General features: G+C 31.7%; 1 protein-coding gene across 5 annotated transcripts in view; it reads right to left on the reverse strand.

The window, feature by feature from the left end:
• Nucleotides 1-20175, reverse strand: part of LOC114323181 (F-box protein At1g47810-like) — a 72331-nt gene extending 52156 nt beyond the window's left edge. Inside the window, exons 1-5 of one of the 5 annotated variants that reach the window (XM_082869499.1) lie at nucleotides 20053-20175; nucleotides 19712-19809; nucleotides 19228-19289; nucleotides 10176-11166; nucleotides 6707-7181 (exon numbers count right to left, since the gene is read on the reverse strand). In XM_082869499.1, the coding sequence (XP_082725625.1) occupies nucleotides 7142-7181; nucleotides 10176-10882 (747 nt within the window). In that variant the 5' untranslated portion in view covers nucleotides 10883-11166; nucleotides 19228-19289; nucleotides 19712-19809; nucleotides 20053-20175 and the 3' untranslated portion in view covers nucleotides 6707-7141. Of the gene's footprint in view, nucleotides 1-6706; nucleotides 7182-10175; nucleotides 11167-12112; nucleotides 12408-19227; nucleotides 19290-19711; nucleotides 19810-20052 lie in introns of those variants that run through there. The other 4 variants (XM_082869501.1, XM_082869502.1, XM_082869497.1 and 1 more) reach the window with 4 other exon arrangements.
• Between the last annotated feature and the right edge of the window lie 718 nt (nucleotides 20176-20893).

The following is a 20893-nucleotide window of genomic DNA, read 5'->3' on the forward strand; positions in this document are numbered from 1 at the left end:
TGGTATTACATAACATTTACTTTCCAAGTACACAAAACAAAATTACTCGTACAAGGGAATCTCCAACGGTGCATTACTTTTTTCATCAAATTTAAGTAAAAACTCTCTTTGATATCGCCTGCTCCAACGGAGGGATTTGGCTTTTTAGCAAACCAGCGGTCGACCGGCTAGTCGACCAGTCAGTGCAAAAAAGGTCAAAATAGAATACTCATGTGGCAATAACTGCAAGCAGCATACTGGGATTCCCATTGTTAGAAACAATTTAAAACAAACCTGGTTCCATTACAATCTAGAAGAAAATGGTTGCTTCTTTTTTTTTTTTTTCCTTTTTTTTTTCTTCTCTATTTTTGAAATTTTGAAATGTGAGAATATTGGTGAAAATGAAAGCATGCAAACTTTTGCGTAAGAATAAAAACCAAAGGCACTGTAATTTAAGATGCCAACTTAGTTGATGAAGTGTCTTCTTAGTAATATATGGTTGCCAGGCCTCCACCTCCACCTCAATCTTCCTCTCGATCCACCCTAAAAAAAATACCTATCATAGTGATCAAACATGAAGATTTTTTTTCCTCCAAAATTTTTAATTTTTATTTTTTATACCAGAGATCAAATACTTCTCACCCTTATAGTTTGACCCAAAATAATCTACTGTTTCAATTTGAACAATTTAGTCATTACATTTTAAGTTCAGTTTCAATTTAGTTTTTTTATTCAATTTTTTTGTTAATGTTTACTACGTATACACCTTAAAAAATTGTAAAGCGTTCCAAACTCCTCACATGACATTATACAGAACAAAGAAGAGCAGAGCTAGAAGAAAAGATCCCAATCCAAGCCCTTCATTTTCATAACCCAATCTCTCGCTTTGTCGATTTCCAATATAAAAGATGTCAAGTATGGGAAAGAAGAGAGTGAGCAAGTACATTACCATCAACATTAAGCTCATACAAAGCAGCATCATAAAGGTGAAACCACCTTCATATAGTCCATCACTTCTTGATACAGAGATGAGAAAGCTTCAACTACAGATTCCAAGAAAGGTCCAAAGATGAGCAGAGCAAGGACTTCCACCATTAGTAGTGGAACTAATGGTGATGGCCCTCTGTTACTTCCCATTTTGTTCTTGGTCCTTTATACAACAACAATAATCACTGGAAATTATATCAAAAATGGCCCTTTATACTTAACTTGGAACCTTGGAGCTATGTCACCTATTTTTGTGGGAAGTTTTCAACAAAGCAGATGACCTGGTGGACATATGGCTTGACGCTCGGCCGGTCGTCCGGGGGTCGTCTGATGCCTGAAAACGACGGTCCTGAACAGTGAAATGTTGAAAGGTCCCAGACGTTCTCAATTTGATGAAAGATTTTTGATATTCTCGATTTGATACGTATTTGGTGAAACTGTTGGAACAAGAAAAGAAGCTACTTTTCATCAAATTTGAATTTGGTGATAGATTTGGTATACAGTTGGAGATGGCCTAAGAGCATCTTCAATTCTCCTTCTTTTATTATATCAAATTTAAATTTGATGAAAAAGTATTAAAAAATAATCTTTAATGCTTTCATTAAATGTTAATCAAATCAAGCGAGAATGATTTTTTTCATCAAATTTAAAACTCATTAATCCTTTGTTGAAAATTTGAATTTGAAAAAAATTTAAAAAGATGAAGTAATGAAAATGAATTTTTTTTATTTTTATCAAATTTGATGAAAAGGGAAATTTAGAATAAGACAAGAATTTTTAAAAAGATTTTGATGAGAATCTTATGAAATGATTGGAGTAGTTCAAATCAATTCATATCAAATAAAACCTTCTACTCAAACTTGGAATCAAATTTGTGAAGGGTTGGAGATGATATAAAATAGCAAGCATATATATGTATATAACTAACAATAATGAGATTAGGTGCCCATGAACTGGGAAAAAAAGAAAGCGAAATTATCATTCAATGTAGTTTTTAAAAACTATTGCACATTAATGAAAAGAAATTATAATTTTAATATTTATATTTATAATATTTATTATTTTTTATAATTATTGTTTTTCTAGCAATCACTATTATGTTATTTGGCCAAAAAAGAAAGAGGTTTTATTTTCAAGAACAAAAACAATTAAAAAGAAATCTGGTGTGGGCACATTTTAATCCATCTCTTACTCTCTTCTTGTCTATATTTGTTTCGATTGGATGTGTGCATTTAAATGGGTGACACCATAAAACAAACTGTTAAAATTCTAGATCTGAAATGAAGAAGTGCGAATGTAGTGAATAAAGTTGTAGGAAAGGGTGTGTACTATATACATTCTATTGTATGTATTTTATGTATTTTTATAATAAATATTATATAATTTTTAGGTAGAATTATGATATTTGTCGTTAATAGATGAAGTATCTTCATTTCTGAATCGCAAATTATCACAATTCTATTAGAAAATTACAGAACACTTGCCACAAAAATATACAACATACATCACAATAATACATATGGTGCATATAATTTCCCTAAGTTTCAGTCATCATCAATCATGTTCAAGAAAGAAAGTTATGCATGTTTATTTGTTTATTTTATGATCTTCTCATTGTTTGCATTTAACTGTGCAAACAAAATCTCATGGATAGATTTTACAATAAAAAGGGTAAGCATATTTTGATTGTTCTTGATACATGATAAATTTATTTTAAAGGATTTTATGCAATAAAAAATATTTATTTGTTCTTGTATCACTATACAAATATGGTGAAGAATTTTTGACCAAATTTTCATTTCTCTAGACCATAAAGCTCACTGGGATCACATTTTTGCTACACATGATAAAAGATTCGCTTTGATTGTAAGACTCTATTTGGATTGAGGGGAGGGGAGGGGAGGGGAGGGGAGGGGAAGGAAAAGCTAGTTGTGAGCAGTGGCAGAGCCAGGATTTTGGCTTAGAAGGGACACCTTTGAATTAAAATCTTAACAAAACTCATAATTTAACTTAATTTTTATTTGATGGTAGGACTAAAAATTAGTGCGATGCAAAAGTTATATTTAAATATAAGATCAAGTTAACTAATCATTATCTTTATTGTTATTAATTTATTTTATATATGATGATCACCATAGCTTAAAAAATAATCGCATATACCCTCATAAAATATGAGAACAAAATTATATTAAGATGCACACACACAGATAAAGAGATATAGCGAAGATAGAGAAAGAAATGAGAAAAAGATGAATAAATAATATACAGAGGCTATTATATATTACTTGTTTTTTTCACTGTTTTGAATAATTGAATTACATGGCAATATATTATTAGTTGTCATTAATTGTGTAATAATTATGTGTTGTATAAGAGTTGATATAAAACAGTGACAAAATATCAGTGATATATAACATTTCTCTACTATAAAATTTATAACAATTTTTTTTAGCATAATTAAACATTTAAAGTGATAAATTAAACATTTTTTTTTTATAAAAAAAAAGGTAAAGAAAATAGTGATATAAAAATTTCAAGATATTACTTGTATTAAATTATATATTTTTATTAGAGGCAAAAGAATAATTTCCCAAAAGTTGAGGGGGGACACGTGACCCCTCTGGACCTCACATGCCTCCGTCCCTGGTTGTGAGAGAAGGAAAGGAAGAGAAAGTCTCCTCTATCTTATTTGGTTAGACAATATTTAATTATGAACAGATATTTCAATTAGATATTTGCATATATTATTATGAAAAATACTTCACTTCCCTTCCGTTTCCTCCCAATTTTGGAGAAAAAATAAAATCCTTAAAAACTTGTACTCTCTTCCCCATAACCCCCTCTGTGCAGTTCCATTTCCATCCTTTAAAAGAATTCAAGCATGATTTAAATAACCTTACCCTCCAAATCCTTTACTTTTCCTCCTACATCATCAATCCAAACGGACTGTAAATAGGGAAAATTAACAATAAATCTCTCATTGCATAAAAATAAACAATATAACAAAAAGTTTCTATAACAAGGGAGATTATTGGGAATGGGTTCAAGCCCGATACTAAAAAAACTTATCCACTCACTTGACCCAACATATATGAGTCGTACATAGACTATGGGTTTTAAAAAAAAAAAAAAAAATCAAAAACAAAATAAAAATAAAAATTGGAAATAGAGAATCCTTAATTGTTAGATGTAGCTAAAAGAAGCTCCAATTTTTATTTATTTATTTATTTATTTTGTTTTGTGTGTGTGGTGTTGTTGTGTGTATCTATATTTAGGGGTTGTTTGGGGTGTCTTAAATAAGTGCACTTTTTGTCTTTTTGGACTAAAAAATTGAGGAAAAAAATATGGATGTTTGGGTTAACTTTTTGACTTTTTATGAAAAAATGTGTATTAAAAAATTGTAAAAATTGATTTGTAAGAAAAAATTAGAATTGGGAATTGTGTAGCCGTAATTGTTGACTTTTGGTGAATAATATTAACTTTTTAACTTTTTAAGTAACTTTTTAACTTTTTCTCAATATCCCAAACTTGACATTAATAAGAGTTTTCTTAATTACTTTTTGTGTGCCATTAGGTTCAAGGACTCCGCTCTTTCCGTCCCTATGTCAATAATCCATTCTATTTATAGTGCAAAGAGCTGAGTTGGTGTTGATATTTTTTGTCACAAAATTTTTATTCCAAAATTATCTTTTTGTAACTAACAAGTCAAGCACAAATTATTCTATAATTCAATCTATAACTATCAATTTCAAGCATACACATAAGTGATGATATATATACCAAGGCTTATTTGGTATCACTTTAGTTTTTAAAATTTTTATTTTAAGACAAAAATTATTGAACGAGCTATTTAATATATATATATATATATACACATAATTTTTTTTTTAAAAATTTTACAATATAATTTTACATGTAGGCTCCGTTTGTTTTGACCTAAAATGTTTTTGTTAAAAATATTTTACTCATTTTCCGCCGTGTTTGATTGCTTTTAAAATTTTACAATATATTTTTACATGAAGGCTCCGTTTGTTTCGAGAGAAGATGTTTTTGTCATAAATATTTTTTACTCATTTTCCGTTGTTTGATTGAACAAAAAGCAAGTAAAATATTTTTTTAAATAAAATATTGTTGCATAATTTTCTCAAAAATAGCTTACCAATAAAAATTTTGTAAGTCAATTTTTACAAAGTTGACTCTCACTCACCATTTTTTCAATACATTTAGTATTTTCAAATAAATATCTTAACTTACTAAAAAGTTATTAGATGACAATTTATTGAATCAAATTTTCTCTTTTAGGCAATGAAATATTTTTATTTCAAGTGTCAACCAAACGCCAAAAAACTAAAAGAAAAATATTTTTTCGATGTAAAATTAATTTACAAGAAAAATATTTTATGTCGAAACAAACAGAACAAAGTGAAAATAATATGAAATAAATAAGTATTTTCAAAATTTTCATTGCTTTAATTTGTGAAAACTAAAAAAACCTAAAACTACAAAATAAAAACCACACTAAACAAAGTGAGCGCAACAATCACGGTTGTGCACTCAATAGGACTCATTTTGGGTCCCACTTTAATAATTCGAACAATTTATTTTTTAAGGTATATCAAGTAAAATATATTTGTAAAAAATTGATTAGAGATCAATAGCCCTTTCATTAATCACATTTATATCTAATCAATTTAATTTTTTATAAATATATTCTACTTAACATATTTTAAAAAGTGCATAATTTAGAGTATCGAAATATGATTAAGAATAAATCCCATCGGAAGCAGAGCAATAACTACAATGTTGGAAACACAACATCCACTAAACAGACCCTAAATTTATGGACTTCACATAGATGGGTGTGTCTCAAATGGTTTTGAATTCTGACATCTAATTCCACCTCTTGAGTGGACTTTTGTGGTCTATGAATTGATAGAATTGTCTCAATTCACATCTTTTTGTGATTTAGATGTCAATTTTTGAACAAATATCAGTTGTTCAACTACCAACTTCCAAATAAATACACTATTCAGTAGTTGATATCCGAACAATTATTTTTTATTTAGAAATAAATATCAAAATAACGCAACAAACAAGATTGCTTAGAGAGTGAATTTTTGATTAACATAGTTAAAAGTCAAACAAAACTATCACATCACTTTCTCTATTTTTTATACATTTTTTTTTCATAAAAAATCAAAAATTAAATAAAATAGTCAATTCCCAAACAAGCTTTAAGTATAGTGTGTGAATAGAATTATTCCCAAGAAGTCAACACCAAAAACCCCAATTTTTAAGTTCCTTCATGACCCCATGAATTGTTTCTCAGGTTCCACAATTATTCTCTACCAAATAGTCATTTCATTAGAAAGGACAATTCAGGCTCTGGATAAAACAGGTTCTAGGGAGGCTATCATGCAAATAGTCTTGTCCCAGATTTCCGAAGAGGTTTATGTGAACCTGAAAATAGCCACTCCAAAAATAAAGTTCTATAAAAAACTGTTTATGTGACTTAAACTTCAAAATAGTTGCTCCAAAAATAAAACAAACCTTTTACTGCTCACTGTCGATCCCCTATGCAACCGTCTCTCATAATACAATTGCAAACCATTATGAATAATGGTGCAATCTGGACAAGAAAGGATAAAACCAGATGTTGTTTCTCTTTGACAGTAAAAACTGTTTTCAATTTAAAAATGTTCAACTAGAGAAAAATATGCATACCAAACAGATAAACACATTGACAAGAAAACCAAGCACAACCCACAAATGCTATGTTCATCACTATATTGCATACACGGGGCAAAAGGTAACGTCATAAATCTACAGAATTGTTTTATGAACTAGGTAACACACAACAGAAACAAAAGTAAACCACCACACACAAAACCAAAGACACTTTAAAGTTACCAACCACTTAGTCTTCAACTGTTAGGACCAATACCCTGCCCAACTTCATTCATCCCTTACTATTTTCCTAATCAACTTCCAAGCCTTATTTATAACAAACTCACTGTAAGAAAATTATACGCACAACTTGGACACCAATAATGGTTCAAAGCAAGTTACCCCCAAGTTGGTATACATAATCTTTTATAAACTCTGGCATCATGCAAAGAAATAGAATTCAAACTCCAAATGTTGCAGCTTAGCTTCTGCCAACATTTTATGTTGATCAGACTCCTCCTCTCTTGTCCTTGCCTTCTAAATGCTTCCTGCACAAACAGAGCATACAGATTTAAGGATCCAAATAAAAGCAAAAATACCATGTGTATGTGTGTATTTACTAGTATGCTTCTGAACGTAATTACTAGTATGCTTGTCACAACTGCATCATTTTTACACATCATACATTTTCGTTCCTTTTCTTTTAAGTTTTTATTTTTTGAGGACACATCAGATATTACTAATCATCCTCAACCCAGACTACTACGACTACTTTGTACATAAGAGTTATGGACTTGGAAACTTCCAATCTTCCAATAGAAATGTTGGCCTACTTACATACCAGATATATTGCATAAACCTTTTGGGTGTTGATGAAACATGTTCCTATTCAGTGGCTTAGCTAGGATTTTAATTTAGTATAGTCATTCAAAAAATATCAAGTCATTATGTAAAATTAGTTCTACACAACCTTTCAAAATCAACTTTCACATAATACATTATAATTTTATATACATAGACAAAAGTAATTCAAACTTCATCAAATTATGTATAAAAACAAACATTGAGAAGGGGTCGTTTGTTAACTCTTCCGTTTTTGTTTTGTGTTTTAGTATGTTGTTTTCATTTTCATAAAACTAGAATCAATTCTAAAATTTTCGAAACATTTGAAAACAAAAACAAAATAAGTGTTTGTTTTCTTTTGTTTTCAAAACAAGTATTCACTCCCTTCCATTCCCTCTCCCTGTAATACTTTCGTTTCAACAAAAGCAAATATCTACAGTTAACTCATACAATCAATGACAATAACATTTGTAATTGTTTTCCACATTATAAATACACCTCAGAATTTATATTCTAATATGTATTAAGAATCATGTCATGTATAAGTTTAAACAGTAAAGACAAATTTTAGATTGTGTTTATAATGAAGTGGAATAGGAAAAGTAACTCTTTTTTTCTCTAAATCTACTAGGTTCAATTTGTAAAACTCCAAACATTTTGGATAAATTTCTACATTTAATTTTTAAAAAAATCAAAATTGAGTGTAGTCAACTAAAACTAGGAATGGCAACGGGGCGGGGCGGGGCCGGGGATGCCACTCCCCGTCCCCGATCCCCGATGACAAAAAACTCCCCGGCCCCGGCCCCGATCCCCGACGGGGAACCCATCTCCTCCACCATCCCCGCCCCCTAACGGGGATCGGGTTTCCCCGACCCCGAAAAATCCCCGCCAGATCTGTTCTTTACACACACAAGAACAACAATAAAAAAAAATGTAAGAGGGAGGGAGGGAGGTGAGAGACGTGGTTCTCAATTCTGAACAACAGATTCAAAAACCAGTTAAAAAAAGAAAAGAAAAAACAGATTCAAAAGCAGATCTACCACAAATTTGTTCATCAACAGACGCAATTCCCAATTCTCAATAACAGATCTACAACAAATTTGTTCATCAACAATAATCATCAAAAAAATGTAATCTATATATGAACAACACTCGATCAACAACTTAAAAAAAAAAAAAAAAAAAAAATTGTTCATCAACAACAGATTTGTTGATTATACACACACACGCACATATATATATATATATAGAGAGAGAGAGAGAGGGAGAGAGAGAGAGTTGTTCAGATCTGTGGCTTGACGGTTTACGGACCACGATCTGTTAGATCGGTGGCTTGACGGTTCAAATCGGTGGGTTCAGCTTGGTGGCTTCGCGTCGGTGGCTTCATGATTCAGATTGATGGCTTCATGGTGGTGGATTTGGATGATGATGACGATGATGAGAGTGAGTGAGGGAGAGGGAGAGAGAGAGTAAGAGTAAGAGAAAGACGGAGGGAGATGAGAGACGCAGTCTCTGAGAGTGAGTGAGGCAAAGGGAGAGAGAGAGTAAGAGGGACGGAGATGAGAGACCCAGTGAGTGTGAGTGAGAGGAGGTTTGGTGAAATCGGAGTGAGTGAGGGAGGGAAAGGGAGAGAGAAAGTAAAGGAAGGGAAATGAGACGCACAGTGAGTGTTAGAGGAGGGTTGGGTTTATATATATATGAGGGGTAAAAAGGTAATTTTATTTCGGGGACTAACGGGGACGGGGACGGGGACGGGGACGGGCCGGGGACGGGGCTGGGACACTTATCCCCGTCCCCGGCCCGAAAGTGGTCGGGGATTAATTTTTAAATACCATCCCCGTCCCATTGGGGATATTTTTCGGGGAAAAACCGCCTAATTCGGGGTCGGGGGATCGGGTCCCCGTCGGGCCGGGTTCAAATTGCCATCCCTAACTAAAACCACTCAGTATGAAAGGCTAGCGAGTGGTCAATATGTGAGGTTAGCAGGTGGTTGCATGTATCTTGAGTTTGTAGTTCTAAGGTGGGTCCCAAAGCCTCCTGACTAGGGTCGGTTTTTGGTTATAAAAAAATTAAAACTGAGACCATTCATTAAGATGTAGCTCCACCTGTTCCTTTCAGGCAACAAATTGTGCTACCTATCTATCCTTTCTTCCTGAAATACAATTTAGGGACCGTTTGGGAAGAGCTATTCCAGGGTTTTTTGGCTATTTTAGCTACAAAAGACAAAATAAGCTATTTTAACTACAAAAAACAAAACATCAAATCCAATCCATAATTATTACACTATTCTCTCACAAAAAAAGTCAAAAAAACCAAAAAGTCCTTCCCAAACCAAGCTTTTTAGCCCAAACTAAAATAGCCAAAAAAAAACTAAAAAGCCAAAAAGCTAACCCACTTCCCAAACGGAGGCTAAGCCCCTCTTATTCCCCTCTTGTTTATGTTTTATCTTTTTCTACATAGTTCTTCATCCCCTCTTGTTTATGTTTTATCTTTTTCTACAAATAATAATATATATATAAAAAAAAAAAAGGTGTCTACTTACCCATTCTACACAACACCCAGCTGGATACCACGCATCAGATACAAGAAAATAAACAATCAATAAAGTCTTCAACTAATAAAATTCATGAGTACAAGCAAAAATGATTTCATAGCCAATAATAAAAAGAAATACTCAATAGCTTTGAATGCATATTTACCATGAAACAAGGCTGTTGGTGTGTTTCCGTATTAAATCAGAGCTGAAAACATCGGAGGATCTTGCCTCTCCTGTTTTCACATTATAAGTCACAACCAACTTTTCAAAGTGAATGAAGACCAAGAGTTGGCCATCATCCAGCCAACCAACAGGTATGAAACTCTCACATAAAAAATTTGGTCCATCTATTGCTTCTCTAATCTTGTAAAGTTTAGCCCATTCATTGCAACGTAAGTCCTTTAATACACATACATGAATCTCTGCCGAATGTCTCACAATGCAAGATAAACTATTCCCCAGCTCAAGAAGACTATAACAACTCCCAACAAATTCATTTGGGACTTTAATGGTGTGAGAAGTTTCATCATAAAGGTCAAGAGCAAAAATATGACTGTTCATTTGAGAGTAATAAATAGCGCCTCCAACAGACACTGAAGCTCTGTCATCACAATAAAAACTGATTCCTTTTAGTGAAGTCTCCATTCTTCTCCATGACATGTTATTATTATCCATAGACAATACAAACCATCTATATTCTCCACCTAATATTTCACAATGGCAAACCACCTTGTACTCCTCAATGTGAGAAATGTAACCAATATGACAAGAGAGCAAAAGATGACCTTTCGCAATAGGAAAAGGTAAGTTCTTATACTTTTGTGTCACATGATTCCCAACAAAAAGAAATCTCTCAGGACATATGTCCATGACAATTTAGGTGTGTTGTTCTGAATTCTCCCTCATTGAACTCAAGGAAACATGAATGATATGGCTTACCAAATTTTTGGACGAACAAGCCATCATTTGACTGAAGGAGGTGTGCCCTGATAAAAGAAGGATTAGATATAATTTTGGCCCAAGCCTTGCACACAAATTTTCCACAGCAATGCAAAAACTCAGCAGGAAGGCAAATAAGAATGTGGAAAATGATGTCCTCGGGAAGAAATGGGATGTCATTTTTCGGTTCCTTTGTTTGAGAGGATGAAGCATTCCTACAAAAATATAGAGAGAAAACTATAAGAATTTGATAAATGATGATAAAAAAATAAGACAAATAACAACATTGTTCACACATCTATGGAATAAAAAGCTATAGGTTTGGACATGAAAATGTCTTTGGCACAAAATGAAATACAAAAGGAAGAGAAGCACATACAAAAGAAAAATCTCACTTAAACCAACTAACCAAAATAATAAACCTAGTGTCACCTTCTTTTTATTATTTTTTTCTCTTTTATCTTTCATTCATTTGGATAAATTTTAGAGATATTCATGCCCTGGTAGAGATTTGAACTCTGCACCTCTCTTATTGGCGGCAGGAAACTTAATTTTCATTTTAGATTGGTAATGCGGTACCCCACTTTTTTACTGTTTCAAATTAAAAATAATCTTCATCAACCACATGTGAGATAATTTAATGGGGAAATGCTTTTCAATGGAACAATGGAAAAATAATTTTATTTTCACGGTAGTGCAAGTCTACTAGATGTATGGTGCAAGTCCATTATGTGTTTGGTGTAAGTCTTTACTATGTGTCAGAATTGCACCAAAAAAATTCCATCTGCAGTGCAATTATTTTATGATTGTCCCACTGATTTGCAATTTCCCCTAGTTTTATTGGAAATATAAGAAAGTTAACAAAAATAATTTTGAAACTTGGCAAAGTTTTGCCCAACTCAATGACATTAGTTTATTTTCCATAGCTATAATTTAACAATTTAATTGCGTCAAATTGCAACAAAGAGGAAAGAAAAAGAAACAATATAAACTTATTGCTGACAAATTAAAAATACCACCTCAAGAAAGCAAATAAAGTTTAAGAAAGTCATTCAACAACAAAAATTAGCAAAAAGGAAAACAAATTAATGATAAGAACAATCACAATTAGAAGCAATAAATGCATGTGTGTTTGAATGTTGGAGGAATTAAAGAAAATACATATTTGTTAGAAAGAACAACTCGAATCCCTCTTATCTTCTTTTAGATCTAGGGCTCAGTGATTTCGAACTCGAATCCCATGGATCTTCACGAGGACTGAGGCTCAGGAATTGGGGGAGAAACAAATGAAAACGGAGAAAGTGAGATCGTGCGTAAGAGATGATGAGTTTTATTCTCTTACCAATTGAATTATAGAATATGTGAGATCAAGGTTAGGGCTAGAGAGAACAAGAAGAGAAGACAGAGAGGAAACAAAAAATTATAGGAATAGGTATTAGGGTTGTGTCTCGTACCTCTACCTCAGTCCATATTTATACTGTAACTAGTGGTGTGTGTGCGCAATTTAAATAAGTAGGAATAAAAAAAAAATAATAATGAAATTAATATTATAATGTGTATTTAGTTTGAATAGTATGAGTCATTGTACTTAAATCCATGGTCATGGGTTTAAGCCTTGTCCATCTCTTTGTTTAACTTTTTTTTTAAAAATAAAAAATACTGCCACATGGCATGAGGAGAGTAAAGCTTCAGGACACCATAAGAGTTATGTGTTCACTTTATAATAGTATAGATAAAATAACACAATGACATTAGTACCCTCGCTAATAACAATAAAAGACACTTGGTATATAAACGACATATATTCTAACATTACCAACTTTCTTTTGCCCAAAATAGCCTTTTTCCCTATTTCTCATTATTAACCTTAGTCATCATTTAAATTACAAAATGAAAAAAATTATTTCCCAAACCAAACCAAGATGCCAAAAAACCCCAAACAACAAAACACAAGATGGCAAACAAGGTAATAAAATTTAATTTCTTGGTGACAATGATATGTCCCTAACTAGTGTGGAAAAGATTATTAACTTTGGTTTGCAGTGGTCTTGATATGGAAACAACTAATAAATTAGCTAGCTAGGGCGCATGTGTCAATGACAAACATAAGCTAAGAAAAATTAAGGCAACAAAACCAACCTAGCTAGTAAACCCCCAAAGTTGATAATTTATGTTCTGATTAATGAAAACAATATAGAAAATCAAGTGGGCATTGAAATATGAATTGATATAGATGATTAAAAATGCAGTATCATTCATTGAGTTTTTTAACATGAAGAATAAGGCAAACCACTAATATCAAATTTTGATTTGGGTTAATTACACTCTTAGCCCCTACACTTTGACTCAAATTTTACTTTAGCCCATGTAGTTTCAAATTGAACAATTCGATCCCTATGACTTTAATTCAATTTCAATTTAGTCCTTCTGTCCAAATTTTCGTTAATTTTCCTACATGGGTTTTAGGAAACTAACAAGTGTCCCAAAATTGTTAACTTTCACCTCAAACTTGAATGGAATGACCAAGCAGAAATTAGATTTAGAATGTAGGGATCAAATTATTCAATTTGAAACTATATCAAACTATAAAAGTGAGAAGTGTAACTAACCCTTTTGATTTTGACCAACAGATTGTGAGTAAAATTACAAATTGGTTAAAGAGACAAATATACATTCATAAAAAAGCAAAGCATCAAACTATAAGATATTAGGTTAGGCATAAAAGTTAAATTTTAATATAACAAAAGATAAATGATATTTCATTGCAAATATAAAAAATAAGGGAAAAAAATTCAAATTAGGCTCGGCTACTTTAATCTTTGGTCCTATTGCTGGTGACTTAAATGATTAGAGATGTTTCTATATATAACATATGATTTGGTATTGTATCCATCGCAATTCAATACGTATCATACGACTAATTAATCTTTACATATTTCTTCACCTTTGACTCTATCAACAGTTTTTTTTATTCTTTGTCTTTTTCACTATCAATCATCATGACCAATTGATGTAAACAGATAGAGGAAAAACACAAGGGCCACAACCCAAATCACACAAATTTATTAATCAACTATGTCCAATACAATTACCACAACTTCTTATTTTCAAATCACACAAATCTATTAATCAACTATATCCAATACAATTACCACAACTTCTTATTTATAGGCAAAAATCCCAATACTAAAAAGAAATTTAGAGTTCTTAACAAAATAGGAAACCAAATACTAAAAAGACTCCTAATTAAACAATAATTTAAAATACTAATGACATCAAATTATAAAATTGTAAATAAAATTTCCATATCAAATTGGTGTGCCAATAGTCAGTGAACCATGCAACAATGCTACATTTCTCCCTAATTTATCACCCCTAATGATGTGACATTGAGATTAGACTCCACATGATAGAATGCTTGACAAATCAAAATTTGATACTTGTCAGACACATCATTAGGAGTGGTTTTTAGGGATGATAAATTAGGTGTCTCAAGCATTTTTTGTGAACCATATTCTTAGACAATCCCATACAAAGAATACCAATATCCAAATAAACTCATAAGCAAAAATGAATGTCTTATTCCCTTTCCTACAATAAATTGAATTACTCTCATGCGCCTAATTCAAGTGAAAGAAACATAGTGTTTACACACAAATTGTAGGATTTGAGTTTAGACTAGAGATTTGAGCCAAAAGGCTTATTTCAACCATGACAATAAACCATATAACAAGTATGTTTGCTACTACTCATATCCAAACAAGTATTAAAGAATACCTCTGGTTGCAAATCATGAACTAGGAAAAAACTCACACAAAAGGCAAGCAATAACTTCTATCATAGGACTACAACTGATCATCAATGAAATTAACATAAATGAAATTTTATTTAGTACTAAATCTAAAACAAGATATAAATTCAAGTAAGAAGTTTGTAACAATAAAGGCGGACCAAAAGGCAATGTTGTATTTGTGACGTATGTTTCCACAATTAAACGTATTTAGCAAAAGAGAATAAATATCAATTGCATTCAATCCCATAATTTACATGATTATTGAACTTAGAAACAAGTGCCATGTTTTCACACAAACACTGGTTACTGAATATAAGCATCTAGATAAAATTCTACATGACCAGAAGTGTATTAATAGGTTTGAACTACAACTAAAAGGAAACTAAATCATTTTAATCTAATTGGTTCGGACCATCAAATCAAAAAAGCATGCACATATATATATATATATATATATTGATGAAGATCAAATCCATATGGTCCTGAGCTGATCTACCAATCTTGAAAAAGAAGAGGCGATTCTTTAGTGACACCATTGTGGTGTCATCCAATAGCCCTCCAATGGTTCAATCAGTACTCAATTTGATGGAATAGAATAAGAGTAGAGATAGATTGAGAGGAGAGATTTAGAGTTGCTGAATATTGCCTACCTTGTGTTTGTCTTACCTTAAGTCTTTCATAGAGAAACTCTAATATGAGCTAGCAATGGTGGGCCACAGATGGAGGGCCATGTGCACACAATTGGGCCAAGCCCGCAGGCTCTTGTAGCATAGTTAGTTCTATATCTATCATATATCATCATGGTGCAGATGTCTTCACTAAAGAGTATGTGCCTGAGTTTAAAAACATACCTTCACATGCTAATCTTTACTAAACAACCCCTAACGTCCACGTATGAAATATGTAGATTTCATAAAATTACAATGTGTGTGCACATATGTATGGACTACCTAAACGCATGAGTTTCACACAAGCTACCTGCACTTGTACAAAAAACTTATCGAATTAATTATGGTGTGAGAAGAATACATTTGAATCAGACCCAATGTATAATTAGCATGAGCATGATTCATGAGCAAGTCCAAACCATATCCATGTAAGACCAGAATTGGTCTAAGTCACATGGTGCCCTATCACTGTAAGAGAATGCATTAGATAGAATGTGATTCAAATCGCACTTAGTACCTTTATAGGAAACAACATAGGGCAAAGATAACTATTCCCAAACCTAAATATCCTCAAAATTTAATCAATGTGTACTACTCAATGGTGTTACGACATCAATTATTGTGTAATGACAACTTTTGAGTTAAGGTAATTTTGAATCAAAGATGAGAAGTAGCCTAGTGATAGAGTAGGGTCATGTTTGATTCATAGATACGGGGACAAGTACGACTATTTATCCTAGAGTGAGTTCAGTTCAACTTTTGTGATTTGGGATAACTGTCTAAAATAGATATTATGATTTTTTATTTTTTTTCACATTTCTCTCCCAACATGTAAATTGTGAAAAGTTACTTCTTATTTTTATATGATAAAATATAAATGCTATGTTTGGTTTGTATTTCAGGAAAAGAAAAAAAAAAAAAAAACAGTTTGAAAAAAAAGAAGCTAATTTCATAAAAATAAATATCAAAAAGATATTTTAAAATTTATTTCTGACCTCCTAAAATATAAAATTATGTAAAAATGATAAGTTTTTGAATTTTTTATTTCTTTCACCAAACAATTTTTAGTTTTTTTTTTTTTTAAATTTGAAACAAATTTATGAAAATCGAACCAAACATGGCCAAAGTATTTCCAATCCAGAAAATAAAGAAACTGTTTTATTTCCATGAATATGTATAAAATATATCTTTATTTGTTGTCATGTCCCTTCATGTCAAGTCCTAATTTTTTTGGAAATTTTTGCCAATGTGTTCATATCCAGTCATTTCCGTCTCTTGTGTCCATATCCAGATATGGGGTGGGCTGTCACACTCCCGTGAGGTTTGTTCCAATCATGTTTGATCCGAGCCATTCATATTGTAGGATTTGTTGGGTATATCATCCATATCAAAAATGAAATTAATCGGATAAGTAGAATCCTATGATCAAGCCAAATAATAACCCAAAAAAATTATTAAAATCATGTTAACTGTTTATTTTTTCTAAACATAAGCGTGGTCATGTTGTAGGTTACAGATGTCTAATTAACTTGAATTTTTTCATAGATGATCTACTCAGCAAACCCTACTTTATGAATAGTTTGGATTAATAAAATAAATTTGGGACACGCCTTCACAGGGTCACAGCACGGTGCTATGCCTATAAGGCACAACACCAACCCCAGGTTCATCCATATCCATCCTTCTTGGCCTTTAAAAATTCTATACAATTGAAAGTCATTACCAGTGAGATTTTAGTCATTATTTTGCATCTCTTTCCAAGTTTATAAGCAAAATAGACTCCGCATGCTCCATGTTATTAGCTTCATAGTGTTTCCCCAATTAGAACATGTTTGTCTAGTCACATTTTCGATGGGAATGGCTCCTACAGTCTTACTCTGGAAATTATGCTAGTCTCTATTGTGTGAGTATTAGGATAATCACACTAATCAAATTTAAAAAGCACCAAAGAATATGATATCATGAATTTATTTATTTTTTGATCGGCAAAGAAAAATTCCATTAAAAATATGAAATTTGAAGGTACAAACTCTTGAGTCCCACACCTAAAACATTGTTACACTGATACACTGATAAACCCCATGTCTGACTCAAACACCGTTACACTCTTGAGCCCCGCGCCTGTCCCGAAATTAAGTTTCATTCATGAAATTAAGTTTCATTCAGACAAAAAATATAAACTCTTCCAGGTCAAAAATCGAAATAGTTGAACATATGGTTTTTGATTTCAGCATTTCAATAATTGAAAGTCACCTTTACCAATAATTGAGCATATAGCTCCCATATTAGATTAAGACTCCTAGTTTTAAAAATTTCAAGGCTTATGTATAAGTTGTCAATTCCATCTCAATTCATCACACTTGGCTAAAGATTTTCAAAACCCCCTTTTCCCAAAAAAAAAAAAAAAAAGAGCAAGGGTGAAAAATCCGGGCGTGACAGATTGAAATTGCTTTGCTAATAATTTTTGGTAAAGATTTTCAGCCCACAATGAGTAAGAACCAAGTGTAACCACCATAAGGCATAATAAGAAAATACCAACCAAACCAATACATGAGTTACTCACTATGAAGCATAGACACCTCTCCAGAGGCGACGTACAGGTGTCCAACATGTGTCGGACACGGACACGGACACGCCATGGACACGCTCCTAACACGTGTGGGACACGCTCCTAACACATGTGGGACACGCTATAGACACGTTGGGACACGCTGTAGACATGTTGGGGATACGTTGAGGGCACGTTGAGAGCACATTGAGGACCTATGAAGCACAGACACCTCTCCGAGGGTTACGTATTAGTGTCGAACACGAATACGCAGTGAACATATGTTTGACATGTTGCAAAAGGCGTCCCCTTTTTTTCTTTTTTCTTTTTTTGCAGCCGGACACGTTATGGACACGTTTCGGACAAAATGGGTCAAAAACATAATTTCTGAAACTTCAATTGGGGGCCCTAACCTTGATTTCAAACAAAAAGAGGAGAAGAGGCTGAGAGAAGGTTGCTAGCTACTCTTTGCTCTTGCGCAAGTTTGTTCTTCTTCTTTCAATCTTATTTTTTTCTGCTTTTCGATTTGTCTCTCAGTCGCTCTCTCTCTCTCTCTTTGCTTTTTTTTTGGCTTTTCTCTATCTCTAACTCTATCTCTGTTATTTATTTATTTTGATTGATTAGTTTATTTATTTATTTATTTTCTTTTCCTTTCAAAGATTTTTTTTTAATTTTATGACATATAATAAATAAATTTTAATTATATATATATTGAACGTGTCCCCAATGTATTATGTCCCTCATTTTTTGAAAATTTGCATGTTTGCGTGTCTGTGTCATGTCACATGTCCGTGCTTCATAGTTGAGGACCATTTTTTTTTTTCAAAGTTTTGTATTTTTATTTTTATTTTTTTTTACTAAAATAGCATACCTAAAGTTGATAAATTTGATAAAATTAAATATTTAACATAAAATAAATATTAAAAATTTTAAAACATGACATATAATAAATATATAAAATTATATATTTTGCACGTATCTCCAATGTGTCGTGTCCTGTATTTTTTTAAAATTTGTATGTCTGTGTCATGTCACGTGTCTGTGCCCATACGTCTTAGGTTACACAATAAATCAAAACGACTTTTAATTTTCCCCTGAAAAATGTTTCATCAAACTAATATTAAAAATATGCAGCATTATTACAAGGGCAGAGAATCTAATGATTGAATAGTTCAAAAGAAAACTAAACACTAAATAAATAAAACAATAAAAATGAATCTAATTGAATTAGTAAAATTTACATAGAATATTGAGAAACAATTCATACCTCATTTTAGTTTTTTTCCGACTCCACTCATGCCATCAAAACTTCCAAAGTTCCAAGTAAACCTATTTTATTACAAATGAAAAAAAGAAAAAAAGAAAGAAAGAAAGATATGAAAGCATTTACCCTTGTTTACAAGCATTGGAAAATATTTAGATATTAAACAATAGCACTTCCAAAAACTTTGGTTCATTAATATATATGCTAATCAAAATAATGCAAATAGTGAACCTCGATCTAGAAATGACGAAGGTTGTGTTTAGATCATGGATTTAGAATTTAGTTAGGGATTTGAAAAGTGAGGGAAAAGGCGAGACAAATAGAGAAAAAATAAATAAATAAATAAAAACTTTTCATTCACATTGACCTCATATGTTCCAATCTGTATCCAAATCCATAATCCAAACAAAGTCAAACCCAAAGGAAAAAATGTATAACCCCAAGAAGGATAACATGTGCAGCAATGACAATGGAGTAGAAAAATTACCTGAAGACTGAGGAGGCATGTCTCTCAACCCTTTTGAGTCCCAACCCCTTCAAAATTGATGAAGAATGGGTTTAGCAGTGCCCCAATTGCTCTCTAGTCTGTGTTGCAAATAAGAAATCAAAGTCACACCTACCTACCAATCAGCCACTTAATCAATCAAGAATTAATATATACAAAAAAAAAAAAAAAAAAAAAATTGTTTCCATGAAAACCAATATTTCATATGAAATTAAATTTTACAATTGGAACGAACATAAAAAAATTTTAAAAAATCAATGGAAGATTAGCAGATCGCATAATAATAGTTCAACATAAAGGGAAAAACACAAATAATCAACTACCTACTGAAAAACACAAAACAAGATTCTTCGTTCAACAAAACCCAATAGTTCAAAACCTGGGTTTTCGAGCTGTGTAGAAGGTTGACTATTTATAAAGGGAAATGCTATGGAACACGCGTACCAAATATGGCAGTGTTACATATTTTCGTATTAAATATTACGTTTACTCTTTTGATAGAGTTGCAAAAAAAAAAAAAGAAAAAAAAGAAATGATGTTACTGTAATAATATTACGATAAATTATTAATAGGTCATAATAATTAGATTTAATTTTTATTAAGTCTAATTAAAAATAAATCCTAGGGGTCATTTGGTAATGACATTTTTAGTTGGTTTTTTAACTTTTTTGACTTTTTTAGCCTGATACTTTTTTATTTGGTTGGTTTTATTGTTTGGCATTTTGGCTTTGGAATGACAAACTTTTTGTTAGTTTTTTTGGCTTTTTGGCTTTTAGTTTTTTTGTGATTATTTAGCCCAAATGGTTTGCTAGTAAAATTATTGCTAAAAATAATTTTTTTTAACTATCGTTAAAAATTGATAATTAGTGATTTTTTTGATAATAATTTTATAAATTGTCGTTAAAACTTACAATTAATAACATTTTCTGTGATAAAATTTTTAAACTGTCACTAAAAGTTAAAAATTAATGACCTTTTTTTGTGACTTTTTTTAAAACAGTTGCTAAAACTTATTATTAGTAAACATTTTTGTAATAAAATTTTTAAACTATTGCTAAAAATTAACAATTAGTGACTTTTTTAATAGTGTTTGATGAAAAACGTTATTAATTATCATAAGACCTATTGAACAATAAATTCATCTATTAAGGCCTACACGTAATG

This window comes from Camellia sinensis, chromosome 5, assembly GCF_055761805.1.
Source record: "Camellia sinensis isolate YWXY chromosome 5, ASM5576180v1, whole genome shotgun sequence".
Classification (NCBI taxonomy): domain Eukaryota; kingdom Viridiplantae; phylum Streptophyta; class Magnoliopsida; order Ericales; family Theaceae; genus Camellia; species Camellia sinensis.